We start from the raw sequence: 27,622 nt of genomic DNA on the forward strand, positions 1-27,622 counted from the left end.
CAAGAGTGGGGATTTCTACAGTCCACCCACAAAGAGCCTGGACATAAACATAAAACAGCATTCCAGAGTCCCAATGCATGAAAGCAGCTTTCCTTGGCTGTGCAATTATTTTTTTCCTACAAGAAGAACTGAAAGTACGGGAAATTATTCTGCGAAGGCACCACACGTTTTTAAAATGAAAATGCAAGTAAGTTAATTTGCCAAGAAGCTGTGTCAGAAAGAGAAATGTGCCATTACAGTCTGCTAAAATGACTCTAAATTACAGAGAAATGTATTTACCAGGATATGCAAATGCTAAGTTCTCTATAAGTAAATATGTAATGAACGCAAATATAATAAGGTATATGCACTTCCAGAGTGTAAAGGTGTACCTCTTAATGGCCGGGCATGAAATATAATGACTTTAATTCCCAGCATAAATAGCATTCTAATAGCTATCGTATGTTGAACTTTTTTATTACGTATCAAGCACTGGACTAGGCCATTTGCACATTTCTCTATAAGCTACAAAAATATCCCGCTACTGGAGAGCAGGCCCGTTTTGCAGATGACACAGCTATGGCTTAGAGAGGCACACTGCTTAGCCCAAGTTCACCTCGTTAGTAAATTAGGGAAGTGCAGGGCTCAAATCTAGAACTGTCTGCCTCTAAAATCTGTGCTGTCTTACTACTACGTCAGTGGCTTCTAAACCTTTCCAGCAACAAAACTATTTTTCTAAATGCATCTTATGTGAATTTCCTATGCACAGAGAAAAGTAGTATTTCACTCACTTTATAAGGTCACTGTATGATGTATTCTTATAAAGTCTATAGCCTTTCCTTTCCCTTCTCCAGGGGATCTTTCCAACTCCAGGATCAAACCCAGGTCTCCCCCATTGCAGGCAGATTCTTTACCAGTTGAGCCACCAGGGAAGCCCAAGAATACTGGAGTGGGTACCCTATCCCTTCTCCAGCAGATCTTCCTGAACCAGGAATCGAACCGGAGTCTCCTGCAAAGCAGGGGGATTCTTTACCAGCTGAGCTACCAGGGAAGCCCATCATTGAGAACCATTAAGCTATTTTTATGAACTTAAACAATCTGACCCTGGGGGTTGAGGATGCCTAATGCAGCACTGGGTCTGTTGATTTCTCTCCTGGTTGCACATTATTGAGAAGTCCTGATGAGTAACCACGAACAGCACCTGTTCTGAACAGCTTGTCCTGTGATCATGGGACATTCTTTAATAAGGCAGTCAGGACAGGAGAACTACCTAACTGGGCAAAACCAAATTAATCTATCAATCAGCACAAGGCCATATGCTGGTGGCAGGCGATACACACAGCGTGTGTGTACAGAGAAGGGAAGATGGAAACGCATAACTACGGGCGTAGAGACTGTGCTGCCTGCTGACACCCGAGTCTGCCAGGCTCCCCAGGGTGCTTGTAAAGTTTAAAAATATTTCCTCAAATATTTTTCTCAGATTTTGGAAAGTCTTTATAGGACCTAAAGCCCCACCGAGCACACTTTGGAAAACTCCTCCACACAACGAGGAACCCAGACCCTTCATAGATGGCACCTTGCATCAAAAGAGTATTTTATCTTTGGGGTTTTTTTTAGCGGGGAGGGAGTTGCCTTTATTAACTTTTACTTTGTGTTGGGGTACAGCTGGTTAACAATGTTGTGACAGTTTTGGGTGAACAGTGACGGGACTCCACCGTACACATACATGTATCCATTCTCCCCCAAACTTCCCTCCCATCCAGACAAAAGAGTATTTTATGGCAGCTCTCCCCAAAGCAAGACAGTTAGCCAGCAACATGCAGAACCCTGAGGCCTATCAACCTATATTTTTGGTTTGGTTTAAATACATTATGTTTTATTTCTGTAAACGACAATAGTGAAGGAGTATAAGATCAACATTCACATAATAATAATGTAACATAATATAATATAGACATGAGAAGCTAGTATAATACAATCCTGGGCTTCCCTGGTGGCTCAGATGGTAAAGAATCTGCCTGCAATGCAGAAGACCCAGGTTCGATCCCTGGGTTGAGAAGATCCTCGAAGGGAATGGCATACACATGCATACATATAAACACAAATATATGTGTGAATATATGTATCTACAAATAAAATATTGGAACCTTTTAATAAAGAAGGACTATACATGCCATCTTCCAGAATATCATTAAATGGCTTGTTGTTCACACTCTGTCGTACCCAATTCTTTGCAATCCCATGGACTGCAGCACACCAGGCTTCCCTGTCCTTCACCATCTCCCAGAGTTTGCTCAAACTCACACCCATTGAGTCGATGATGCCATCCAATTATCCTCTGTTGTCCCCTTCTCCTCCTGCCCTCAATCTTTCACATTTTGCTTAAGCTTTACTACAGATCATTAAAGGGTTCAGAAGAATAAATTTCAGAGAACACAGAATCTTTCACCTTCAAAGCGGGAAGAAAATTTAGAGACTATTTCCTACTTCAGTACACTTATCATATCTTTTTATGCAGGTGAGGAAACTTAGGCCTGGAGAGCTGAAGTGCTTCCCAAGGCCTCTTCCTGGCAGGTCTTCCATGGAACTGGGCTTGCCTGCATGAAACTGCTGCCAAGTAAGAGCTTTAGTTCTAAATATAACTAATATAATTAATATAATATAATTAATGCCCTCCTATTCCAGAAATCTAAAATTACTTATACTTACAGTGATTATCAAAATGCAGTTTGAGCTTAAGGATGGCTACAGGAAAAGGGGAGTTCCACATGTGGATCAACTCCTCACATGCAGAGCAGCTCCTCAGAACTCCAGTTTGCACTTCTCACCATGAGAGCAATCCGGGCGCTGTAAGTTCTTGCCACCGCCCACCAAGAGGGAAAGGACACAGTGCAGACACTTGAGAGGTGGGGGGGTCTTCCCAGGATACGAGCCCCAGCCTCTGAGCTCCAGGGGAGACCACCTGAGCAAGAAGTGTGAACGCTCCTTCTGGTGGTCCTCCCCCTTGAAGACAAACGCAGAGTGTGGGCCCAAAGCCCAGCCAGGGAGAAGGGCTCACGTCCTCCAGGCCGGAAGACCATCCGCCGTCCCAGAGACAGAGGGAGACCTTCCAGGAAGGAACTCGGGCTCTTGGCGCATCAGACCACTTCATTCATCTCTGCACCTCGTGTAAGAATCTGATGCATTTGTGAGTGAGCAGATATCTTAGAAACTGCTGTGCCCTAAATTCTATTCATCAGAATATTCCGCTGTGACAACCTTGTCAAGAAACTCTGTCTCTGCCCCAATGTGCATGCACGAGCATGTGCGCACACACACACACACACACACACACACACACACACACACACTCTTCCCTCCTGCTTAAAACAACTTGGCCACACTGGTCATTTTTTTCAGGCTGACGGAAAAGTGTCTTTCATTTTAATTTCCCCATCCTGGATATAGAAACAGGATTTTGCTCAGCAACATGACTCCTCAATAAATCAGTAAAGGGAGACTGTGATTTCAACACAGTCAAAGGCTGAGGTGCTTCTTGGTCCGTCAGGTGACCGAGGAGCCATAGTCAGGTGCTGTCTCCTGTGAACATAGCTCCCAGGCATCCTAGCCAGGCAGCTAGGATCTTCCAGCCTGACACTCGAGGGAAAGTCCCACTGATGCTGACACCCGCATCCTAAGACTCCCAGTACCTAGCGTGTGTCGGGTTATAAGGCAGATGCATTTTCAGATTCAAGCAGCTTTCACTTGGTGGTTACGAAGAGATGTCAGCAGGGTTCCCAGGGGTATCAACACACTGGCTGCAAAGGAAAATGCAATCACAAAGGGGAAGAGTATCCTCAGGGACAGAGGAGTCCCGCAGACCTGGTGATGGCCAGTTGTGAACTGACTAAAGTAAGAAACAGGAACCAACTAGATAACTCAAGCAACAGTGGAATTTATTAAAAGGCTATGGTGGCTGAGGAGTCAGATTTGAAGAGACAGGACTAAGCATCCAATTGGCCCACCTTGGGTCGTATGTTCATCATTTAGCTAGAAGAAGGTGTGAGTGCTGAGTGCTCGGTCACTAAGTTGTGTCTGACTCTTGCTACCCCATGGACTGAAGCCTGCCACCCTCCTCCATCCGTGGGATTATCCAGGCAAGAATACTGGAGTGGGTTGCCATTTCCTCCTCCTGGGGATCTTCATGACCCAGGGATCAAACTCGCATCTCCTGCATCTCCTGCACTAGTAGGCCGATTCTCTACCACTTAGCCACCTGGGTAAGCCCAGAAAAGGGTGAGGAACCCTAATAAATAAGCAACCCATAACACTCCCTGGAGAAGGAAATGGGAACCCATTCCAGTATTCTTGCCTGGAGAATCCCACGGACAGAGGAGTCTGGTGGGCTACAGTCCATGGGGTTGCAGAAGAGTCAGACGTGACTTAGCACGACCCAGACTCGATAGAATGGGGGAGACAGACTGTCCCCCAAAGAAATCAGAAGTTGGAATGACTGGAACGCTGTCCACAAGCTCTCACTACACTATAACCACGTCACTTGCTGCAACTGTGTCAGCTTAGACAAGTCCCTTGACCTTCCAGGCCCTTGGATTGTTGCCCAGTAAGTGGGAATAAAAACAGTGAGGATACTGCTCTCCACCTTATTACTGCAGCTCGGATTCTTTTCTTTAATCTTTATTTATTTATTTGGCTGCACCGTGTCTTAGTTGTGGCACGTGGGATCGAGCTCTCTGACCGGGAATCAAACCTGGGCTGGGCGCTCAGATCCTCAGCCTCTGGACCAGCACGGACGTCCCTGCAGCTCCGGCTCTGCCCTTGGCATCCAAGCATTAGAAATTCTGGGAAATGTGATTTGCTAGCTAGTTAAGACTCCCATGTGGTCAGAGCTCCTGAGTTAGGCATGAAAGAGAATCTGGAGGCCACACACAGTGTGGGAGGGCTGTCCTGCCAGGTGGTCCGTGGACACGAGTGTATCCAGGAGAACGTGGACCCTGTCGGAGCTGCGCCGAGCTGGACTTCACCCTTCCCTTGAGATGCACACAACCCACTTCGCCAGGGACGGGGAGAAGGCTTGGTGTGGCACTGTGCACACGTGGCTGTGTACACAGGCGCCCAATGAACCCCGCTACCCCTCCCACACACACACACAGCACAAGCTGTGAAACTGACTTAACTGCAATGACACCAAGTACTTAGCAAAGGGGAAGGGACTCTCAGTGGCCTCAGGCCCCACTGCAGGTAGTAAAGAATCAGCACTGAATGGGCTCTGGGCTCTTGACGCCACAGATTTGTAACTGGATCGTGTTGTGCCTTCCTGGAGAAAGGCCAGACTGACTCAAGTCTTAGGAAAAATAGAGGGAGAAGGGACTCAGGCAGCCTTTTTATGTTCTTGCTTTCATACACTGATAGCCCTGAAATCCCATCTTTGTAGCCTAACTCGTTGCTTGAGTAACCTAAATTGGCATCTGTAAACTCAAATTCTCAAAAAGAAAAAAAAAAACCTAACTGGAAATAAGACGTTCATGGTGATGGAAGTCGCTCAGTCATGTCTGACTCTTTGTGACCCTGTGGACTGTAGCCCGCCAGGCTCCTCTGTCCATGGAATTCTCCAGGCAAGAATACTGGAGTGGGTTGCCATTCCCTTCTCCAAAGACATTTACGGATGCTAGTGGAAAAAAAAAAAGACTGTAAAAGACACAAGGAGGCGCTTCTGACGGGCTGTCATTTAAAAGTCCTTCTCTTCTCTCCAGCGAGAACTATAGAACACCCTACCTAGTGAGAAGCCTCTCAACATGCAGGCAGTATCTTCAGCTGGCCAAGAGACAGCTAGCTTCCAAGAAAATACAAAAATGTCTCTGCTCAACCAAGTCATATGACCCAGAGCTTGCACTAAAGCTCCTGAACTCAGAGAAACCTCTTCTGGTCTTGTTCAACAATATACTTAGCTTTCTTTCATATACTATTCCAACAGGTTGGTGTTATGGACTGAATGTGTGTCTCTCCAAATTCACATTGAAACCTCATCCTCGAGGTGACAGTATTAGGAGGTGGGGTCTTTAGGAAGTGATCGGGACATGAAGGTGGAGCCCTTGGGAACAGGATTAGTGCCCTTATAAAAGACCCCAGAGAGCTCCCAGCCCCTTCTGCCATGTGAGGATTCAGTGAGAAGACATCCAGACACCAAATCTGTCCATGCCTTGAGTGTGGACTTTCCAGCTCCAGAACTGTAACATTTGCTGCTTAAGCCCATGAGCCTATGGTAATTTTTACAGCAGCCCAAACAAAGACAATTCGATAATCTGGTTTCTGAAATCAAAACAAATTAGAAGACAAAGGGTGGTGTTAAAAACAGGCAGATAAACAACATCTATAAAGAATAAGAGAAAAAAAGAGACAGAAAAACGACAGGAGAGGACGTAAAAACTCAAAAAGAGCAGTCAAGTCTGGTCAAAACTAGGACTTCCGCCAGTACCTGGCAAGTATTAATAACAGACCCTCCCTCAGAACCACATGCTGTTTACATGTACAGTCAGGAAAACTGCAAGCTAAATAATAAGTAGAAGAAGACAGCAGATTAAGGAATGTACATACAGTATGAGCTTATTTGGGATACAATAATTATATATCAACATAAACAAATACACATAAATACATATGTATATTTAATACCTATCTACCGATCCATCAGGGCTTCCCTGGTGGCTCAGATGGTAAAGAGTCTGCCTGCAATGCAGAAGACCCGGGTTCAATCCCTGGGCCGAGAAGATCCCCTGGAGAAGGAAATGGCAAACCACTCCAGTACTCTTGCCTGGAAAATCCCATTGACGGAGGAGCCTGGCAAGCTACAGCCCATGGGGTCCCAAAGAGTCAGACAAGACTGAGCAACTTCACTTACTACATACCTATGCAGAGACAAATATATACACGTACAGGCAACATGTACACAGGAGTTGTGGGTTGGGAAGATCCCTGGGAGAAGTGAAAGGCTACCCCACTCCAGTATTCTGGCCTGGAGAATTCCATGGACTGTACAGTCCATGGGGTTCCAAAGAGTTGGACAAGACTGAGCCACTTTCAAGACTAGGCAACATATATGTGTTATGATCGTAATCAGAAGAAAATGTTTAAACAGGAGGACACGTTTGGCTGGGTATAGGGGAAGATGCAGGTCTGAACAGGGTGGGGCCCAACCCAGCTGCTGGGAACACCTGGGATCTTTCCAGATCTGTTTGGCTTGTTCTCCCAGATTTCATTCTGGTCCAGGACACAAGGAATAGAACACAGCTGAGGTCTGATTAGCTGGATTATGTCCAGGTGACACTGGTAAAAGGGAAGGCGCCAACAACGAGCCTGGAGAAAGCAGACGGGCAGCTAAGATGCAGCACCACGCCCAGCCCACCCCCACTGCACAGTTCAGGGTGGACACGCCCACCTGGGGGCAAGGCCCCTGGGGGCTCCACCCTCAGGGTGCTGTGGGGCCACAGTCCAGGTGCTCTCACAGCCTGCAAGAAGCACCCATCCTTCCACCCTCACCTTCCACACTCAACAAGCATTCTTCTGGTAACAAGGTGGTCTTCCAGGCAGGTACCTGGGTCCCAGGATGCGGATGTCCCCACCAGGGACTCCGAGGCCCAGGCTGCTCATCTCAGCTGATACTGTGCAATTAGCACCTCCGAATATCCTTATCCACCCTCTCATGTGATCCTCACAATAGGGCAGGCCTGTGGATTTCACTCCATGACAATTTCAGCAGGACCTGTCAGATGCTGGGCACCTGGGCAGCTGAGTCAGATCAGCTTCCCGCTCTCAAGAAGCACGCTTCTTCTTCCCACTCTCAAGGCTCAGTGACTTGTCAAAGGCTCGAGCCAAGACTGGAGCACGTCCTCCATCTCTCACCCTAACCAGGAGCCATCCTCACATCCGAGGGGCTCCTGGACGGCGACAGGCTGTGCTCCTCACCTGCAGTTCAGCCCCTGGTACATTCGGATGCCGTCGGTTTCCCTGAGCATCGTCCCTTCCAAGGTGAGAGATGAAACGGAGTTTCTGCATCTGGATCCATACAGGCCACTGGGGCAGCCAGCCGGGCCAGCCTGGGCCTCCCGCCCCGGCCCACCCTCTCCCTTTGCTTTCGTTTGTTGTTTAGTTGCTAAGTCATGCCCGACTCTTTTACAATCCCATGTTCTGTCCGTAGGATTTTTCAAGCAAGAAGACTGGGATGGGTTGCCATTTCCTTCTTCACCCCCTCCTTTTGGCCATACCTTAATCCCCTCCCTCATTCAAGCAGTGGGCATCTAAGCTTAAGGTTCTGGGAACCTACACGGAGTGAGAGGGGAGGTCACGGGCCACCCAGACCTCTGGGGTCAGGAAAGTGGCCTCTGCCGGGGAGCAGAACAGTGACCCTGAGTGAGGCATGTGGAGACCCTGAGGTTCTGACAGCTGAGCACGTGCCTCCAGAAGTGGTTTGGGTTTTGCTGTATTTCTTTTATCTGAACAAATATGTTCCGCTTTCTGCTAAGCAGAAAGATGCATTCTGCGGAAAACCTCTTCCCCAGCTCTGCGAAATGAATAACTTGTGGTCCTCTGTGGGTCTCGATGAGCCTCAGTCATGATGCTGCGCATAGAAACAGATGCACAAACCTCGACTCAGCATGGAGTGGCCAGAACACTTAGGTAAGAAGTCCGATGTTTTAAAAGCTTTAAAAGCTCCCTTTTTACCACGGACTGCAAACAGTGCTTCTGTACAATAGAGAGGAGGACTTCAATCCTCTGTCCCTTTCTTTCCCATCTCTTTACACGATAAAAAGGAGAAAGAACAGCTTGTAAACAGCATGCCAGTTGCAGAGAATAAGTATTGTTCAACGCCTTGAAAATGTGCTTTTCCCTTGAGGCACTGCCTGTCTCAGTTTATTGTCACGCCCTTTTCGCTCATACATAATGCAGCGACATCAATCCAGTCTTTGACCCACTTATTAAAAATTCTGAACTGATGAAATCTAAATGAAAGCACTTTCTTCGTGTATAATATATGAACTTATTATTCTTATCATTTCGTAAATACACACAACAGAACACGCACTGAATATAAAAAATGAGATCAACAGATTTGGTTCCAAAATTCCTGCTCTGCCACCTGTTAAACACTCAGGACAGTTTCCACAACATCTCCGGGGCCTCAGTCTCCTCGTCTATGCAGTGTGGTTAGTAGCCGGTAATAGGTGGTGGTAATAGCCACCAGCCACATGGGGTGGTTTTGGGAAGTGAGTTTACACCTGGAAAGTGCCACGCACAAGGCCAGGAAGTTAGAACACATTTACCCTCGCCAGTCCTCAAAGTATTAAAATTCTACAACCAAGATCATTATATCCATCACCTAAACATAATTCAGAGAATTAGAATAAGTTAGAGAAACACTAAGCGTAGTGTTCTTTCTTTAAAGCCCCCTGTAGTCAGGGAACAGCTGTACCAGTGATTTCTGAGTTTACAGAGTCATGAGAAAAGAGTGTGATTTTCTTGCTCTTCCCACACACCTAACACCAACCCCCGCCCCCAGACCAGCACTGCTAAAATGGCTGTGGGCGAGGAATTGTAAAATGAAGCAAGAAACTCCCCTCGAATATTTACTGAATTAATTCATTAGTTCACAGCCACTGGGAGAGGAAGTGCAATCAACAAAACAGAGGACGTGCTGACACTGGTTTGTTTCAGGCTCTGGGCTGCACTTGGAGCTTCTCTCTCTCTCTCTCGTTCCCTAGAAGGAAGGCTTCTTAGAGACAGACATGAAGGAGGAAGGAGCCAGACCCCACAGAGCTGGGGAAAGAAGGTTCTGGACAGAGGGAACCACAAGATGAAGTGCCCAGAGGTGAGGAGTTTGCCAAGTGCAAGGAATGGGACTAAGGCCCCAGATCTTGAGGGCACAGTGGGTGGGTGGGAGGAGAAGCCTGCCTTGAAGAGCTGGACACGGGTCGGGGTTCTACTCAGGGCAAGAGCTCACCTTGACTCGTGTTTTTATGTTTGTTTAAGTTTTTTTGTTGTTGATGTAGATCATTCTTGAAGGCTTCCCTCGTGGTTCAGAAGGTAAAGAATCTGCCTGCAATGCAGTAGACCTGGGTTTGATCCCTGGATCAGGAAGATCCTCTGGATTAGGAAATAGCAATCCACTCCAGTATTTCTGCCTGGAGAATCCCCATGGACACAGGAGGCTGGCAGGCTACAGTTCATGGGGTCGCAAAGAGTCCGACACGACTAAGCGTCTAACACATTTCTACTTTCACTTTCATTCTTAAAGTCTTTATTGAATCTGTTCTGTTTTGGGCCCCGAGGCATGTGGGATCTTAGCTCTCAGATTAAGGATGGAACTCGAATCCCCTTCATTGGAGGGCGAAGTCCCAATCACTGGACAGCCAAGGAAGTCCCCGATTTATATTTCTAAAAGGTCATTCTGAAGAAACTCACTGACTAAGAGAAGGAACATATGGTTGTCAGTGTGGGAGGGGATAGTTAGGAAGCTTGGGATGGACGTGTCCACACTTCTATATTTAAAATGGATAACCAACAAGGACCTACTTCACCGCACGTGGACTTATTCAGCGTTCTGTGGCAGGGAGGGGAGTTTGGGGGAGAATGGATACGTGTATCTGAATGGCCCAGTCCCTTCCCTGTTCACCTGAAATTATCACAGCATTGTTAAATAGGCTATGTCAGCTGCTCAGTCATGTCCAACTCTTGTGACCTCATGGACTGTAGCCCGCCTGGCTCCTCTGTCCATGGAATTCTCCAGTCAAGAATACTGGAGTGGGCAGCCATTCCCTTCTCCTGGGGATCTTCTGGACCTAGGGATCAAACCCGAGTCTCCTGCATTGCAGGCAGATTCTTTACCACCACGCCCACCTGGGAAGCTGCAATACAAAATAAAAAGGTTTAAAAAAAAAGGTCATGTGGTTGTTCAGAGAACAGCAGCAGCGGCAGAAGTAGGGTGGGAGGAGGGGGAGATGATCAGATCATCAAAGAGATAGTAGAATCCAGAGAAGAAGGGGCTCAGGCCAGCAGATGAGCAAGGACCATGGTCATGAGCAGTAGCCAGAGCTTCCCAGATGCCCGTGGGAAGTTCAGAGCTGGCTGTCAGGAATGGAGCAGAGAATGCTTTCAAAAACTTCTGGTTAAACCTGTCTTTTTAATTGCACCATAACTGATACAAGGAAAGAGTTTTTCTCGACTTTGAGAGACTCTGAATCATTTTTTACACCAGTTGATATAATAAAAATAGCAGAGTCATATAACTAGTTTAAATATGACAAGGCTGGTTAACAAAGCTCCAACGAACAACACAATCTCCCTCATCAAACAGGCAAACTGTCTCAGAGTTAAGGAATTTGTGACAATAAGCCAACTGGGTTAAAATAGACTCTCAGGGCTAGCCTTCTTGCCACAAAACACTCAATTTCATGATAAAAGGACCAGAACATGGCACAAATCCGACCACAGTCACAGGTTATTTCTGTTCATCTTGCCTTCAAGCCCAATCACTTACAAGCATGCTCCAGCCTCCTCCCTCTCTTATTTTTAGGGCATGAGGTTAAAGGCCAGCTTTGTGCTTTGTTTTCCAAATCTCTTGCATCAAAGGCTCAAAGTTCTCCATTATCTCAAGGTTCCTGCTATGTAAAAGTCCTGTGCTTCTGGTTTCAGCTCAAAATCTTAATGTAAGATGAATAAATAACTAGGGGCTTATCTCTTCTTTGTCTCAGGATATGTGGATGGATGAGGCCACAGGACACATGAGTGGATTAGGTTAGAAGAAAAGGAAAGAATCAGGAAATTTCCTTCAAGCCTTGCCTCACAAAACTGGGGGAGCATGAATGGAGAAAATGATACATTTTGCCCAAAATTAAGATGGAAAAGCTCTGACTCTAGACATTTCCACACCCGCACTTCCTTCAAAAACCAGAAGGGTCTCATTTGCTTGGCTCAGTTGATGAGGATCAGCAGGAGCACTGAGAGAACTGGTCAGCTGAGTTCACACTCCTGGATGAAAACCAACCAACCGAATCCTCATTCCACAGCCGCTAGCCTCGAGTAAACAGAAATCTTACAACAAAGGCTACAGGGACGGAAAAAGAGCATCTCGGCCAAAGAATGAAAAGTACTCAGATGTGGAAAAATAATCAGACACTTCCTAAGCACCATTTCAAGACGGAGGCCCCACAAACCCTCAATTTCCCCCTTAGACACTATTTTCACCTTAGGCCTTGTAAATCAGGAAAGCAAGTCCTGAATATTCACTGGAAGGACTGATGCTGAAGCTCCAATACTTTGGTCAACTGACTCATTAGAAAAGACCCTGATGCTGGGAAAGATTGAAGGTGGAAGGAGAAGGGGATGACAGAAGATGAGATGGTTGGATGGCATCATCGACTCGATGGACATGAGTTTGAGTAAACTCCGGGAGTTGGTGATGGACAGGGAAGCCTGGCGTGCTGCAGTCCATGGGGTCACAAAGAGTCAGACACAGCTGAGCGACTGAACTGACTGAGGCCTTGGAAGCAATGCCTCAGAATGAGCCAAAAGGAGGGTGAGAAGGGGTGGGTATTTGTCACTCAGAACAAGGACTCCATGGGCACAAACGCTTGCCTCTGAGCCCGTAAGAGATGCTTGTCTAAGGGATGTCCAGAGGTCCACTCATCCATCTTTTTTTTCTGATGTGACTCATCTTAAAGTCTTTATTGAATCTGTTACAATACTGTTTCTGTTCTGTGTTTTGGCATTTTGGTGATGAGGCACGTGGGATCTGAGCTCCCCGACCAGGGATGGAACCCACAGCCCCTACTGGAGGGTAGAGTCCTAAATGCTGGACCGCCAGGGAAATCCCTCACCCATGGAGTACCCAGTGCTCTCCACCTTAGATTCTCCAGGTCCCAGACAAGAGAAGAAGACGACTCACTTCCTAACACACGGACACACTGTCAACGAGATACGTGGAGATCTCCCAAAGACACGGAACGCTGCTCTGTCACGTCCCCAGCCCCGCTGAAGGCTGAGGTCTTCAGCCTGGGGTCTCGGAAGCCCACGTGCTCGGCTGGGGTGTGTGGCATTGGCCTCCCCAGCAGGTGTGGGCTCGCTGCAGCACTTTGGCCCCCAGTTCCTCACGTGCAGCCATCACTCTGTCATGTGGGTCTCTTCTATCTTACAACCGGACTGCTCCTATTTCATAGACGTTCATCCCCAGGTTCCTTTTCTTACCAATAAAAGGTTACGTCTGGGTGTGGGGGAGCTATTCCCCAGGGCCCCTGATATTTGGGCAATCCATACCATCTCCAGGAAAGCTGTACCCACTTACCCCTACATCTCTGGCCCAGTCCACCCACCACCGCAGGCATTTAAGCCTCGAGGTTTAGAAGGGGTGGTCACATTTGGAGAGATGGGAGAAAGCCAACATCCAGGAAATAACAAATATCATGTAAGGTCACAGTACGTTGCTGTTGTTCAGTCACTCAGTCATGTCTGGCTCTTTGCGACTGTAGCAAAGTCAACCCCATAGACTGTAGCATTCCAGGCTTTCCTGTCCTTCACCATCTCCCAGAGTTTGCTCAAACTCATGTCCATTGAGTCGATGATGCCACCCAGCCATCTCATCCTGTCACAGTATATATTAATACTTTGAGCACAGGTTGGGAAATATAACATGTAAACCCAAGAGAGTAGGCAAAGAGAAGGAAAGAGCAGTATTAAGGCTCCCCCTCCCCAGCAGGCTGGCTCTGAGATTTAGCATCTTCTTTTCCACTTCACAAGCACTAAGGGGTTTTCCTGTTGTTATAAACCATTCAGACAAGTGATATTAATGTAGGGTACGAGTGGTAAAGAACCCGTCTTTATGTTCCCTCCAATGCAGGAGACATAAGAGACGGGTTTGATCCTTGGGTCGGGAAGATCCTCTGGAGGAGAGCATGGCAACCCACTCCAGTATTCTTGCCTGGAGACTTCAATGGACAGAGGAGCCTGGCGGGCTACAGTCCATAGGTTTGCAAAGAGTCAGACACGACTGAAGTGACTAACGATGCACACACGTGCTACCCAAGATGCTGGCATTTCAGGGCTTTCTTCAGCAGACTTCAAAGGAACTATGAAAGTGAAGAGAAAGTCGCTCAGCCATGTTCGCCTCTTTGTGACCCTGTGGACTATACAGTCCGTGGAATTCTCCAGGCCAGAATACTGGAGTGGGTAGCCTTTCCCTTCTCCGATCTTCCCAACCCAGGGATCGAACCCAGGTCTTCTGCATTGCAGGCAGATTCTTTACCAGCTGAGCCACAAGGGAAGCCCCAAAGGAACTACGTTATATTCAAACCCACAAAAAGACAGGAACAGTTCATATCATTTCTTCACATATATTCCCTTTCTTAGGTGCAGAATCCTTCTGCAACAAGGAAAGGATGGGGTGTAACCCCATTTCATGGATGTCGTAACTGAGCTGGCAATGCTTTGCGTCCAGGAAGCGGGCACAGTTCTGCATTGCACGCAGCGGTCCACTGTTTTTTCAGGTGGTATGTGTTACCTTTGATGTATTTGTTACCCTGACCTCAGACAGTCCTCAGAGCTCAGGGGCAGGGCCAGGCGATACGGAGAGACTCACACAGAGAGGGCAGGCAGCAGAGAAGCTGCCTGCTGCATCCTCTGCCCGCTGTCTTATCAGGACCAGGTGGCCAGTGACCTCAGGGCTATAACTCAATCCCGCGGTGGCCTTGGCAGCTGGGGACAGCCCCCATTCCGCACAGTCTGGCGGGTGATAAGAGCTATGTCCTGCAGCAGGGTCAGCGATCATGGTGTATGGTCCCCAGGGTGGGCTCAGACCTGTTCTCCCTCATCTGTTACTGGAACAGTTGGGTGTAAGGGGCGTGGAGAACAAGCACCTCTCCACTCCTCACGTCCAGCTTCTCCATCGTCAAGGCAGCACGCTGAGCACCACCTCTCCCTAGAGTTGGCCTTGCCTTTCGCACCTGGCGGTCCTTCCCACTGACCCCACCCCGGGGTATCCCCCAGAACCATCAGCAGCAGCGAGTCTCTGGGGAAATTGCAGATAGAAGCTTCCAGCCACACATGACCATGCTCCTCCTACTCCTTACCTCTCCTGGCGCCTGGGGTCTTCTTCCAGGCCTGGCCCTGGGACCTGAAAATACTCAACTATGGGAGCCAAAACACCCGGGAATCATCCCAGGGGCAGGCTTGCCTTCCACGACACGCCTGTTAGGGCCCCAGACACAGGCTGAGCCACCGAAGGTCAGTTCATCGGCCAAGCGAGCACCAGCCCAGAGCACCAACCCGTCTCCTCAATGCCCAGCCGGGTCCGAACCCCAGCAGCTGATAGCCCATGAGGCATCCCAAGGCTAGATGGGCAGCTCCAGGAGGAACTCAGCTGCTGTAGATCAAAGAACGAGAGTCTAAACGCTACAACTCTGATGCTTTAAATTTTTCAGGGTTTTGTCCAGTTTTTTTTTTTTTGAAGGGAGTGGAGTGGGGAGGAGATCCTGTTTTCTTAGCCATCCTGATAATGACCACCTATCAATTATAGGAAACATTTTTCCTCTTTTCTCTCCTTCTATTTATTTATTTATTTATTGCTCTGGACCTTTATCGTTTTAGCCATTTTTAAAAAATTGAAGTATAGTTATTATATTAATAATTTACAAAGTGGTATTAGTTTTGGGTATACAGCAAAGTGATTCAGTTACATACACATCTATATACATTCTTTTTCAGATTCTTTTTCCTTACAGGTTATTACAAGACAATGAATACAGTTCCCTGCGCTATGAACAGTAGGTCCTTGTTGGTTATTTATTTTATATATAGTAGTGTGTACCTGTTGATCCCAAACTCCTAATTTATCTCTCCCTGCCCTCTTTCTTAAAGTCAGTTTGAAGTTTTGGTTTTCCTAGTGCCAGCAAAGGTGCCCAGCAGAGGCCACAGGCAAAGCCCTGTGAGAAAGAGACACACTCGGGCTGGAGTTCCATTCTGACCCCTGCACCACCCACACCACCCACCATCTGTCTCTCACACACTCTCTGGGCAGCCCTGCCTCTTCCTTCTCCCCAGGAGCAGAGTTCCTTGGAGACGATACCATGAGTGTTGACCTCACTCCCCCAGCAGCCCTGCTGGGCAGGGAAGTGTCTTCAGGGTCAGTCTTTCTCCCCTCGGGCATTAAAGGAAATGAACACAGTCACAGGATCCTCTCTGAACAAAGTCGGGCTGGGAAATTCCACGCAAGACCACATGTGTGCAGATGTTCCCAAAGTAAAGCCAGGCTCTCCTGCCTCCTTCCTGGAGGGAAAATACTTCCAGACCGCTCCCTTTAAAGGCGAGTCCCTTTAAAGAGAACAATGAATAATTAGTGCATCCCACCAAGGCCCTGACAAAAGAGCAACTCTCAGATGCTGCAGCCCTCTTTGATCCAAATTGCTTCCGAAGTCCCCAAAATCCAGATCCAAACCCCATTAAAGATGGAGGCTGCATGCGAGGTGGGGGTGGGGAGTTGCAGAAAGGATGGCTCCTCCTGGGCGGGCAGTGCTCATGGGCTGGCAAATATCAGCATGATTTTCTCCCCTGGCCTCGATTAACAGTGGCTGGGTGTTTAATAATGTCAGATTCAACATAGATGAACTTCAGCCACCTCCTACTTGGATAAACAAGGTAAATACCCGCTTCCCTTAGAAACTGACCTCTGGAACATCCCTGAGATGATGTAAGGAATAAGAAAAGAAAAAGACATGTGAGGGCAAAGACACAAGCTGAGACTGGCCTGGACCAAGGGCCCCGTCAGTCATTTTTATCCCCAAATAAACTATCCACTACATTTTCTCAGCAGGTAGAGAATTTGCACTCTCAAGAGATTTCACTGGGAACACACCTCTGATTCCAGTTCACCAAATGATTTATCTAAATATATTGTTTTAGGGATTTCCTTGGTGGTCCAGTGGTTAAGAATCTGTCTTCCAATGCAGGGGATGTAGGTTTGATCCCTGGTCCCGGAACTAAGATCCCAAATGCCGCGGAGCAGCAAAGCCCAAGAAGCGCAACTGGAGAGAAGTCTGCGTGCCACAACAAAGAGCCCGTATGCCGCCAAAATAAATAAATAAATATATTTTTTTCAGCAAATTGGAAGTTAAAGGGAAAAGATTAAAAGGATTACCTGACTGAGTCTGAATCGTGACTAGCAGGAAAGGCCTGAGTGATATTTTATGAATGATATGCACTCATGAGACAAACTTTCTGTTAGGAAAAAGTCCCTGTGATATCTAAGATCCTGATGCTTCCAGCTCTAAAATTCTCAGGCTCTGGAACTCCAGCAGCACCTTGAAGGAAATGAAGCTGGGATACTGACTGCAACCTGAGTCCAGCAGTTGGCCTGAGCAGTCAGTCCCAGAAGGACACAGAGCTGCTAGGATCCGCCTCAGAGCAGGGCTGGAGCAAACCCTGGGCAGAAGGGCCACCCCCACCCCTGTTTCCACCCCACCCTCCCCGGCCCAGAGCCAGGAGCTGCTGCTGCTTCCATTTAAGGAGAAAGCAGGGAACATTGAAAGCAGTAAAGGGAACATTCCTTCTAAATAAGGAAGGTTGGCAAGTACAAAAAAACCTGCGGGAAGTCCACCTCTCCAACAGGTAATTCATCGCACAGCCGTGGGACGCAGTGTGCACAAGGCCCACCTTCCCGACCCCAGGAGGTGCTTTCCTTTGCCAGGGCAAAGAGTGAGAGAACAAAGGCAATTTGCCACTCACAGCCCAAGCCCAGTTTCCCTGCAAGCCTCTGCTCTGCCTTATCTACCTAGCAAGCAGCAGCTTCCAAATGGACAAGGAGATGAAAGGAAGGAAAAGAGACCAGCTGAGAGATGGACAGAGACACTCTCAGGGGCACAGAGGTTTGGGAGACAACAGACATCCAAGAGAAACAAACCATCCAGGAGGGGAGAGAAAAGGCTATGGTACGTGTCCAATGGTGACCTGAGTAACCTGCAGGCTACAGTGCATGCTGGGATATTCTGCAGGAGCATTGAGGCAGGGATGTGGGCTTTCCAGGTGGCTCAGTGGTAAGGAATCCACCGGCCAATGCTGAAGACAGAAGAGACTCATGTTCGATCCCTGGTCCAGGAAGATCCCCTGGAGGAGGGTATGGCAACCCACTCCAGTTTCCTTGCCTGGAGAATCCCATGGGCAGAGGAGACTGGCGGGCTACAGTCCACAGTATCGCAGAGTTGGACGTGGCTGAACGACTGTGCAAGACGCACATATGTGCTTCCTTTAACCTGGTGCTCTGGCAGGATCCTGAGGTGTCACACAGTAGTGACAGGAAGGTTGAGGGTTGAACCGGCTGTCTTCCTGGGTCAAGTCCCACAGAACCTTAATGCCCAGGGTCCAGCTGAGTCTCTCCCTGCCCCTGTAAGCCCCTCATTAGCACAGCCCAGTGTGGAGCAGATATGCCTAGAATTCTTTTTGCTAGTGAGACATTCATTCATTTATTCATGCATTCATTTATTTAACAAATTGTTTACTGAAAAAAGGGATGTGGGCACACAAGCATAAACAAGTAGAATTATAATAACAGAAAAGACCCTGATGCTGGGAAAGATGGAGGGCAAGAGGAGAGATGGGGCAACAGAGGATGAGGCGGGTGGATGGCATCACTGACTCAATGGACACGAGCTTGAGCACACTCAGGGAGATAGCAAAGGACAGAGAAGTTTGGCGTGCTGCAGTTCATGGAGTTGCACAGTCAACATGACTTAGCGACTGAACAAAAACAATGGAAAAAGGCTTCCCTGGTGGCTCAGAAGTAAAGAATCCACCTGCCAATGCAGGAGACTTAGGTTCAATCCCTGGGTTGGGAAGATCCCCTGGAGTAGGAAATGGTAACCCCCTCCAGTATTCTTGCCTGAGAAATCCCATGGACAGAGGAGCCTGGTGGGCTACAGTCCATGGAGTCAAAAAAGAGTCGGACACGACTTAGCAACTAAACAACAAACAGCAACAATAATGGAAAAGAATATGAAAAAGAATATATGTCCATCTGAGTCACTTTGCTGTACAGCAGAAATTAAATACATGGTTCGATCCCTGGGTCGGGAAGATCCGCTGGAGAAGGAAATGGTAACCCACTGCAGTATTCATGCCTGGAAAATCCCATGGACCGAGGAGCCTGGTAGGCTACAGTCCATGGGGTCGCAAAGAGTCGGACACAACTGAGTGACTTCACTTTCACTTCACTTTAAATACATTCATTATACTTCGAGAAAATTCAAATACATAAATTAAAAGCTAAAAAAACAAAACAAAACAAAACCCAAGGACAATGCCCTCACATGGCTCACATCCTGATAACAACAGTTAAAGACACAAATCAAGAAACTCCACCTTCCGCTAAGTTTTACAAAGGCCTCAAACAAGAGTGAAGACTGAGCTTTGATGACCGTCTGCTGCAACAGCCACTTGCCATATGTGGCTATTTTAACTTAAATTACACTAAATAACATTAAAGATTCAGTTTCTTGGATGCACTATCCACATTTCAAGTGTGCAAGAGTCAAGTGTGGCCAGTGGCTACCATATGGGACAACGAGAACACAGGATCTTTCCATGGTCACAGGCTCTACTGGACAGCATCAGAGAGTGAGGGCACGGAAATCCACCGAGAATGGAAGCTGAGGAAGGAGCCGGCCATGCCAGCATAGGGCAGAATGCTTCCTAGACAGCTTGCTGCATGTGCAAAGGCCCCGGGGCAGGTGGGCATTGAATGTTCAGAGAACTGACAGGTGACCAGTGTGCTAGCGGGCTCCAACACGAGACGAAAAGCAACAGCAAGCAGACACAGTGAAGAACCATCATCTGAACTGTTTTAGGAAACAGGGAGGTAAGGGAAAAGGACAAGGCTTGACCGCCAGGTTTCTGCTCAGAGAAGCTGGGAGGTGACGTGCCGCATGCTGAGATGGGGAACTGGGGTGAGGGCTGGGTCACTTTATATATACTTTATTTGTTTTTGATACAAGGAAGGTCATCCATTCTATTTTGGACAAGTTAGGCCTGAGAGCTCCATGAGAAACCCTAGAGGAGATACAAAGTAAGCAGCTGGATAAGCATGGTGCTCAGACAACACGGGAGGATATAAACGGGGGCATTCTGAGTACATCATGGTACTATATCCATGAGTGTGGAGGAGACGTCTTAAAGAAACAAAGAAGGTGGCCCAGGCCAAAGACTCGAGGACTCTAGTGTTGATAAATGGCCATGAAGTCATGAGGGGTGAGGACACGGGTCCAAAGCCCTATACAATCAGGTGCCAGCAAAATACAACTCACTGTCTCTTTTTGTAACTAAAGCGTAACTGGGACGTTGATTTACTAACTGTCCGCAGCTGCTTTCACACTCTCAGGGCAGAGCTGAGTTGCTGCAAGAGAGACCTTACACCCTGCAAAGCCAGTCTGGCCCTTCACAGAAAGTGCCTGTCAACCCCTTGACTTAAGCATGGAGTGCCCTCAGTCTCCGTATCTATAAAATGGGGGCAGAAGTGCCTGGGTCGCAGTAATGGATGTGTGTCTGTAATGGGAAACACCTGAGTCTACTCAACAAGGCTAAGAGAGGAGCTCTTCATTCTCAAAGCATCCGGCGTTGTTTCCACGTTGGGCAAAAGCACCCAGTACCCACCCGCTCTCTAGAAACAACTGCTAAAATGAATTTGTAAATACAAACAGAGCCAGTGTCATCCAAGCCACCACTTCCAACGTAGAATGGATGTATACTGAGCGGTTCTAAGTCAGCTCTTTGTGGCCAGCCAGTCTCCCTCTGACTCCCATCCAACCTGAAACAAAAGCATGAGTCCATGAACAACTGGTTTTCATGGAAAAAAGTTGTTTACAAAGCCTATGTCCTCATCATTAATCTTAGCGGAAGAGGACAGAATTGTTCACCATCCTCTGCTTACCCCGGAACACTGCCCCAGCTCAGGCTATCCATCTGGCAAGAACAGCCAATCATATTGGCTATTCAGACTACACTGGTTCCTAGGCAACCAGAACTATAGCCACAGAAACAGGCTGTTGATGGCAGGAAGAAACATGAAGACAGGGACAGAGGGTTGATGCAGAGAGTGCCCTGAAGCCAATGACCTAGACGAACACTTGCCCACAGTCACTTAATCCATCTCCCAATCCTAGCTGCTCACCCGCCATCAGCAGACGCCCTGCCCAGGGCCCCAGCAGAAGCAGGTGGCATCACTCCCCGGATCACTGGCAGCTACCTGGATGGCTTCAGAATGTTCCTGCCTTCGGCCCACCTTAGAGAAGCCAGCAGATAAGCAGAGAGAAGATAGGAAGGGCCAAGATCCTTCTGGACACAGGGCCCATGATGGAGATATTCAGAAATGATAAGCAAGGAAAAGTACCTGCTGTGGATGGACTCACTGCTTATGTCTCCCCAAAATTTGTTATGTTGAAACTCTACCCCTCAATGTGATGGTATTAGGAGGTGGGGCCTTTGGGAGGTGATTAGGTCATGAGGGGGCTTCCCTCATAACTCAGTTGGTAAAGAATCCACCTGCAATGCAGGAGACCCCAGTTCGATCCCTGGGTCGGGAAGATCCCCTGGAGAAGGGAAAGGCTACCCACTTCAGTGTTCTGGACTGGAGAATCCCATGGACTTATTGTCCATGGGGTCGCAAAGAGTCGGACAGGACTGAGCGACCTTCACTTTCACTACTTTCTAGGTCATGAGGGTCAGAGAAGGCAATGACACCCCACTCCAGTAATTTTGCCTAGAAAATCCCATGGACTGAGGAGCCTGGTAGGCTACAGTCCATGGGGTGGCGAAGAGTCGCACACGACTGAGCAACTTCACTTTTACTTTTCACTTTCATGCAACGGAGAAGGAAATGGCAACCCACTCCAGTGTTTTTGCCTGGAGAATCCCAGAGACGGGAAGCCTGGTGGGCTGCCGTCTATGGGGTCGCACAGAGTCGGACACGACTGAAGTGACGCAGCAGCAGCAGGTCATGAGGCTGGAGCCTTATACGGGCATCAGTGCCCTTGTAAGAAGAGAACCTGAGTGCTTGCTCTGCTGTTTTTCACTGCCTTGATGTCTGAGGACAAGATGAGGACAAGGAGACAGCCGTCCATAAACCAGGCAGCGGGTCCTCACCACACACTGACATTGGATTCTGCCGCCTCCAGAACTATGAGAAATACCCATCCGTTGTTTAAGCCGTGTCCTCTGTGGTATTTTATGTTACAGCAACCTGAACTAAGACAGCACCTTTGGGACTCAGGCAACGCCCATTCTACAAACAACTTTACAGCTTATTCAGTTTCGGGGGAAAACAGCTCATCCTTTCATCCAACCATAATATCCAAAGTGAAGTATCTGCTTCTAAGAACTGAGAGGCCCACAGTCAAGATGCTGTCACTGAAGCTAAATGACTTAGCCAAGGGTCGCCTTAAGAAGTAAGACTTTGAAAGAAATCCAATGAGACCTAAAGAAAGCTCCTGCCAGGAGCCCCAGCAGCCCTTTCTGGGCTTCTGAGCAACAGACATGCTGGCAATTTTCAGATGCAGAAGCATTCCTGCCTTTCCTGCTGACTGGTGCCTCTGTCTTCTCAGGGTCTTCACAGACACAGAACCTCACCCCTGAGAAGCCCTAAGAGGCAGGCCGGGCAAGCTCGGAGCCGCTAGACCCTCTCGACAGCCCCCAGACTGAGAGAGAGAGGAGCCACACGAGGATGGGAAAGACCAAAACTCCACTTTCCCATCTGTGACCACAGCCGCCCAGAGAGCTCCAACCCCATCCCAGAAGCACTCTCCTGGTGCAGCTGGCGCCCAGGGCCTCTCGGGTCCTGGGCACTCTCTCAGCTATAATTCCGATCCCAGCCCAAACTCATCAACGTTCCCCCAGATGCGCTCCTAAATTCCACTTCCTTGTCTTGGCAAATGCCACATCCTCTCCTTGGACATCTAAGCATAAATCCTCTGCTTGTATTCCCCGCTGTCTTTATAACCTTCCCTTCCCTGCTCATCAATCACTGTGGCCTGTTGCTTCATCGTTCATCACTTCCCGCCATCCCTCCTGGCCCTTCTATTTTGCTGCTCACGGGTCCACACAGGCAGCAGTTTCCCTATCTGAGATTTTGGGTTTTTTTTTTTTTTTTTTTTGGGGTCATGAGCAGTGCCACAGCCGAAGCAGGCTAAACTCGCCCATACAAGCACCACTTTTACCCTCAGATGCTGATGGCCCTTGGCTGTCCCTGCAGAGCCAGGGTGTGGGGATCTGCAGGAAGCGGAGGGAGCCCCCGGGATGGGGGTCTCTGGCTACACAAAAGACAGAGCACTTAACGCTGCTTTTCTTAGCAGAAGCCCAGCCTCGAGGGGCTGCAGCGGAAGGGGGGCACAGCGGCGGGGTCTAATCGATGGACTCAGATCACATTGACTCAAGTACTTCCCGTCCCTTTCCTGTGTGTGTCCCATCCGTCTGTGCTGAGAAGTGTCTTCTGCAGTGGAATTCTCCTCTCCCTGACTCCCCCCCACCGCCCCCCTCCCCCCGCCGTCTTCTATCTGGAAACAAAGGCTACTATTGCTACCAGAACTTCTTTTCCAGATAAGAAAGCGGCAGTTAGAGAAGTGTCCAGCAGTTTCTCAGGAACCCAGATGGAGGGACTCACCCGGATGGAGAAGCTCAGGGCTTCTCAAAATTTCCTGCCTAAAAGTCATCCAGGCGTCTTTACAAATCACTGGGTAAATGGAGATTCTGACTTGGACTCAAAGGTGGGCCCTTTGATTCTGCCTTTCTAAGAAGCAAAGCAGAGGGTGATGCTGCCCTCCGAGGAGGAGTGGACCATCCCAGGAGTCACAGGGATTTCAACACGTGAACCTCCATCCCCGCCTCCCCTCCCAATCCCATGTGCCATCCTGCACCTCCAGTCTGCTGCTGCACCCCAGAGGGGAGACACAGGACTCCCCCTCTTCCTCCTTTCTTATTCTACTGCTCTCCAGGGACAGAATGAAGCTATCAGTTGGGGCTACAAAAGCTGCCCAAAGGCACCCCAAACCTGAACGCAGAAGCACAGAAATCCTGCAACTAAAAGAGAAAATATTCTGCAGGGACTTTTAAAACATCCCCGTCTTCGGTTTCACTCTTACCCAGGTCCTCCTTGATTTGCTCTTTCACAGGGAACCATCATAGAAAAAGAGACACAGGTTCAGTCTAGTTACCAGCTGTCATGGACTGTACCCCGCCAAGGCAGCTTGTGCTCCCTGAGTTCCTCTCCACTCCTGCAGCCCTGACAGCATTATCCTTCAGTGGAAGCTTCTTTCCTGCCACAGACCACACATGGCTACCCTGTCTTATTATTCTTCACAAGCATGTGACTTTAGGTGCACGGAAAGGCACTCTCTTAATACACTTCTTAAAATCTCTAGACTGGAAATAAGCAAATGGATAGTAGAAAAACTCCCAGTTATTCAGACAGCAGAGATGCGATTTTAGAGAATAGTTGCCAGGTATGGAACCAGCCCCAATCATTTCCACTCTCTCCATTTTTAAAAAACAAAAGTGTTAGGGGATGGAGGGTGGGATTCTGTGAAGGAGTAAATACACTATCTTAAAGATTTAAAGACATTTCAGAAATAGTTTCAAGGAGAGAAGACTCTGGCTAGTACACATGGACCGGCTCATCCAGGCAATATTTGAGAAGGAGCTTCCATTACAACGTGGCCATTTGGCCTGGAGTTTTATTTAAACACCCTGGTAGGTGGGCTTCCCAGGTGGCGCTAGTGGTCAAGAACCCCCCTGCCAATGCAGTGAGACATAAGAGATGTGTGTGATCCCTGGGTCAATCATGGCAACCCACTCCAGCATGCTTGCCTGGAGAATCCCATGGACAGAGGAACCTGGTGGGCTCTAGTCCACAGAGTCTCAAAAGAGTCAGACATGACTGAAGCAACTTAACACACACTTCACTGGTGGCTCAGAGGTAAAGAATCTGCTTGCCAATACAGGAGATGTGAGTTCGATCCTTGGGTTGGGAAGATCCCCTGGAGAAGGAAATGGAAACCCATTCCAGTATTCTTGCCTGGGAAATCCCATGGACAGAGGAGCCTGGAGGGCTACAGTCCATGGCGTCACAAAAGAGTCAGACACGGCTTAGTGACTAAAACAATGATAACATCCCCCTAGGGTGGACTTAGGACACCTTATCCCAGCTTCTATCTAACAGAATCTCTCCCAACTCAGCCCTCAGCCAACAGAAGCCTGGTCATTTATTAACTCAACTGGGAAAGAGGGCGGGGACACTGGGGACACGTGAGCTGAATCCCTTATGGCTGAGGAGCGGATTTTCCCAAACACATGGTCACAGTATCTTTTTCGTGTCTCCCGAAAGCTTTTAGACAGATCTGAGCCCTGAGAGCTAGCTAGCTCAGTAGCTGATTAGCGCCTACCACTCTAACTGATTTTCAGTTTAGAGACTTCTCAAAAATAGGTTGGAACTGTTCTTTTCGGCTTAGGCTCAAGTCCCGGGTGGTAGTACATATTTCCATGCATCGAACAATACTACACACGAACGAAAACCAGGGCAGGCAAAGCGCAGGGCTCGTGGCACTGAAAAGCCTCCAACACGACGCACTTCCATTGTAAGATGATGCTGTCTCGAGCTACAAGGAGAAAGACAAATGATCGGTGCACACCTGCTCTTCAGAATGGTTCGCTGCTAAAGAGCTGGAGCCTGGAAAACCACGAGGCTCAGCCTAGCATTACATCACCACACTGAGCCAGGTCCTCATTGAAACCCCAGGCACAGGGACGAGTGAGGAAGCCCCACATGGCACCCCGCGTCCCTACTACAACACACAGACCAATCCCTGGAGTCCTTTCGTCTACACATCAATGGCTCCCATGACCACTTTACTGCCTCCCCACCCCCAAACCCCCACACAACACTCTTCTCTGAAACACATTCTTCTCTTTGGGAAAGGAGAGCAGGTAAGGAGGGGATGACCTGCAGCCAGATCTATTCAATAAGCCCCATCCTCCAGACAGGCCCAGGTGGGTAATGGAGATGACCATTTAAAAACGGGAACCCTAATAAGCACCCATCCAGTATAAAGGCCCCACTGGCTCTTGGTTTACAGAAACTGGATGCACAGTCAAATGCTGCTTCCACCAATGGACCAATGACGAGACTGTTTGGCTGGCTTTACTAATAATAGCGAGCAGCCTTGTCCTCCGGTGTTCACCAGTCAGTGTGTGGACGCTTGGATTAACCCGACTGGACGTCTAGCGACGAAGCTCCACGCCATCCGTCTAGCTAGCTATGTGAGTGGCTGCCCCTAAACTGGTCTGTCTCCATGGGCACGGCACTGCCACCCTCAAAGATTCTTCCCATGAGGCCCTTGTTAATGCCCGGCTGTTCCCTTTGCAGGAAATACCACTGTGCCGGGGGGGTGCGGTGTTAAGATGCAGGGAGAAGCCCCCCCAAGCACGCACTGGGCTGCTGAACAACCATCAAATTCCAGGGGGGTCATTTCTGCCCCCAGGAATCTCCAGGGGCTGCCAGATGCTCATTCCAGAGCGGGGCGCGAAACGCTAGAAGGGGCGCCACCAGGTAAAAACCACGCTAGGCTGCCCGAGAACGTCAGGGCCAGCCCCAGCTCCAGGCTGCACGGGGCATCAGGTGAGAGGATACTAACAAAGCCCCAGCACCCTCTCCTCTTGGGAGGATTCGGGGGGCCCTCCGGGGCGACGGGCGGAGCACTTACATTGCCTCGGAAGCCTCCTGGTTCAGGTCGCTGGCTGGGACTGGCTGCAGAGACTGCGACCCTCCCATCCTCGCTGCGCCCTGGAGTGCAGGCTAGCCGCGAGCAGGGCCAGCGTCCTGGCACGGTACCTCCAGCGGGAGCCCGGGCTGGGCCGGCCTGCGGCCGGGGCTGCTGCACTGCAGATGGGAGCAGCTGCTGGCATCCGGGGCGGCGGCGGCGGCGGCGGGGAGCTGCGGCTTCGGGGCCCGAGCCGGAGCCCGGGGAGCGAGCGCCGCGGAGGTGTGCGCGCGAGGGTGGCCGGCGCGCGCCCCCAGTGTGTGCGCGAGGGTGGCCGGCGCGCGCGGCTCTACCCGGGGCGCGCGAGTGTGAGCGTGAGCGCCGGCGGGGTCCGAAGGGATCTGCTCTTAAAGCCCCCGGCAGCTCGGCTCCCGCGTAGGACACGGTGATGTCATCATCCGCGAGCAGCCCCCGACGCCTGCATCTTCACAAAGCTCCAGCGCTGGCTCGGGAAACCGGGCCAGGGGGAGGGCGGGCGAAGACCCTCCCTCTCTAGCCCCGAGTCGCCTCCCCCAGCCTTCCGCAGCCTCGCCCCGATCGCCGGCATTGTGTGGCTTGGAAATGCAAATACACTTCGGACCCGGGAGTCGGGGGCCCCAGGGGGTAGGGCCGCGGTGGTCCCGGCCCGGCGAACCGTGGTGGGGGGTGGGGGAGGGTATCCTCTTTCCGGCCGGCTCACCCCTCCCGGAGGGAGGCAATGGACTCTCCCAGGGCTGGGCGGGCAGGTAAACAGGCTGCCGCGGAAAATGTGCTAGACACTTGCAGTGTCCCGGTGGCTTCTGCCTTCTTCAGGCTGAGGCCTGTACCAGGGAGAT

At 49.3% G+C, this 27,622-nt stretch overlaps 1 protein-coding gene across 25 annotated transcripts in view; it reads right to left on the reverse strand.

Annotated features, from left to right (window-relative positions):
* TACC2 (transforming acidic coiled-coil containing protein 2) overlaps positions 1 to 27,622 on the reverse strand; it is a 234,787-nt gene that overhangs the window by 50,666 nt on the left and 156,499 nt on the right. For 2 of the 25 annotated variants that reach the window (XM_027529363.1, XM_027529361.1), the window contains exon 1: positions 26,751 to 26,982. The exons of 22 other annotated variants lie outside the window; for them this stretch is intronic. In XM_027529363.1, coding sequence (XP_027385164.1) covers positions 26,751 to 26,818 — 68 coding nt within the window. In that variant the 5' untranslated portion in view covers positions 26,819 to 26,982. Of the gene's footprint in view, positions 1 to 26,750; positions 26,985 to 27,622 lie in introns of those variants that run through there. One more of the 25 variants, XM_027529362.1, reaches the window with a different exon arrangement.

This window comes from Bos indicus x Bos taurus, chromosome 26, assembly GCF_003369695.1.
Source record: "Bos indicus x Bos taurus breed Angus x Brahman F1 hybrid chromosome 26, Bos_hybrid_MaternalHap_v2.0, whole genome shotgun sequence".
NCBI classification, from domain to species: domain Eukaryota; kingdom Metazoa; phylum Chordata; class Mammalia; order Artiodactyla; family Bovidae; genus Bos; species Bos indicus x Bos taurus.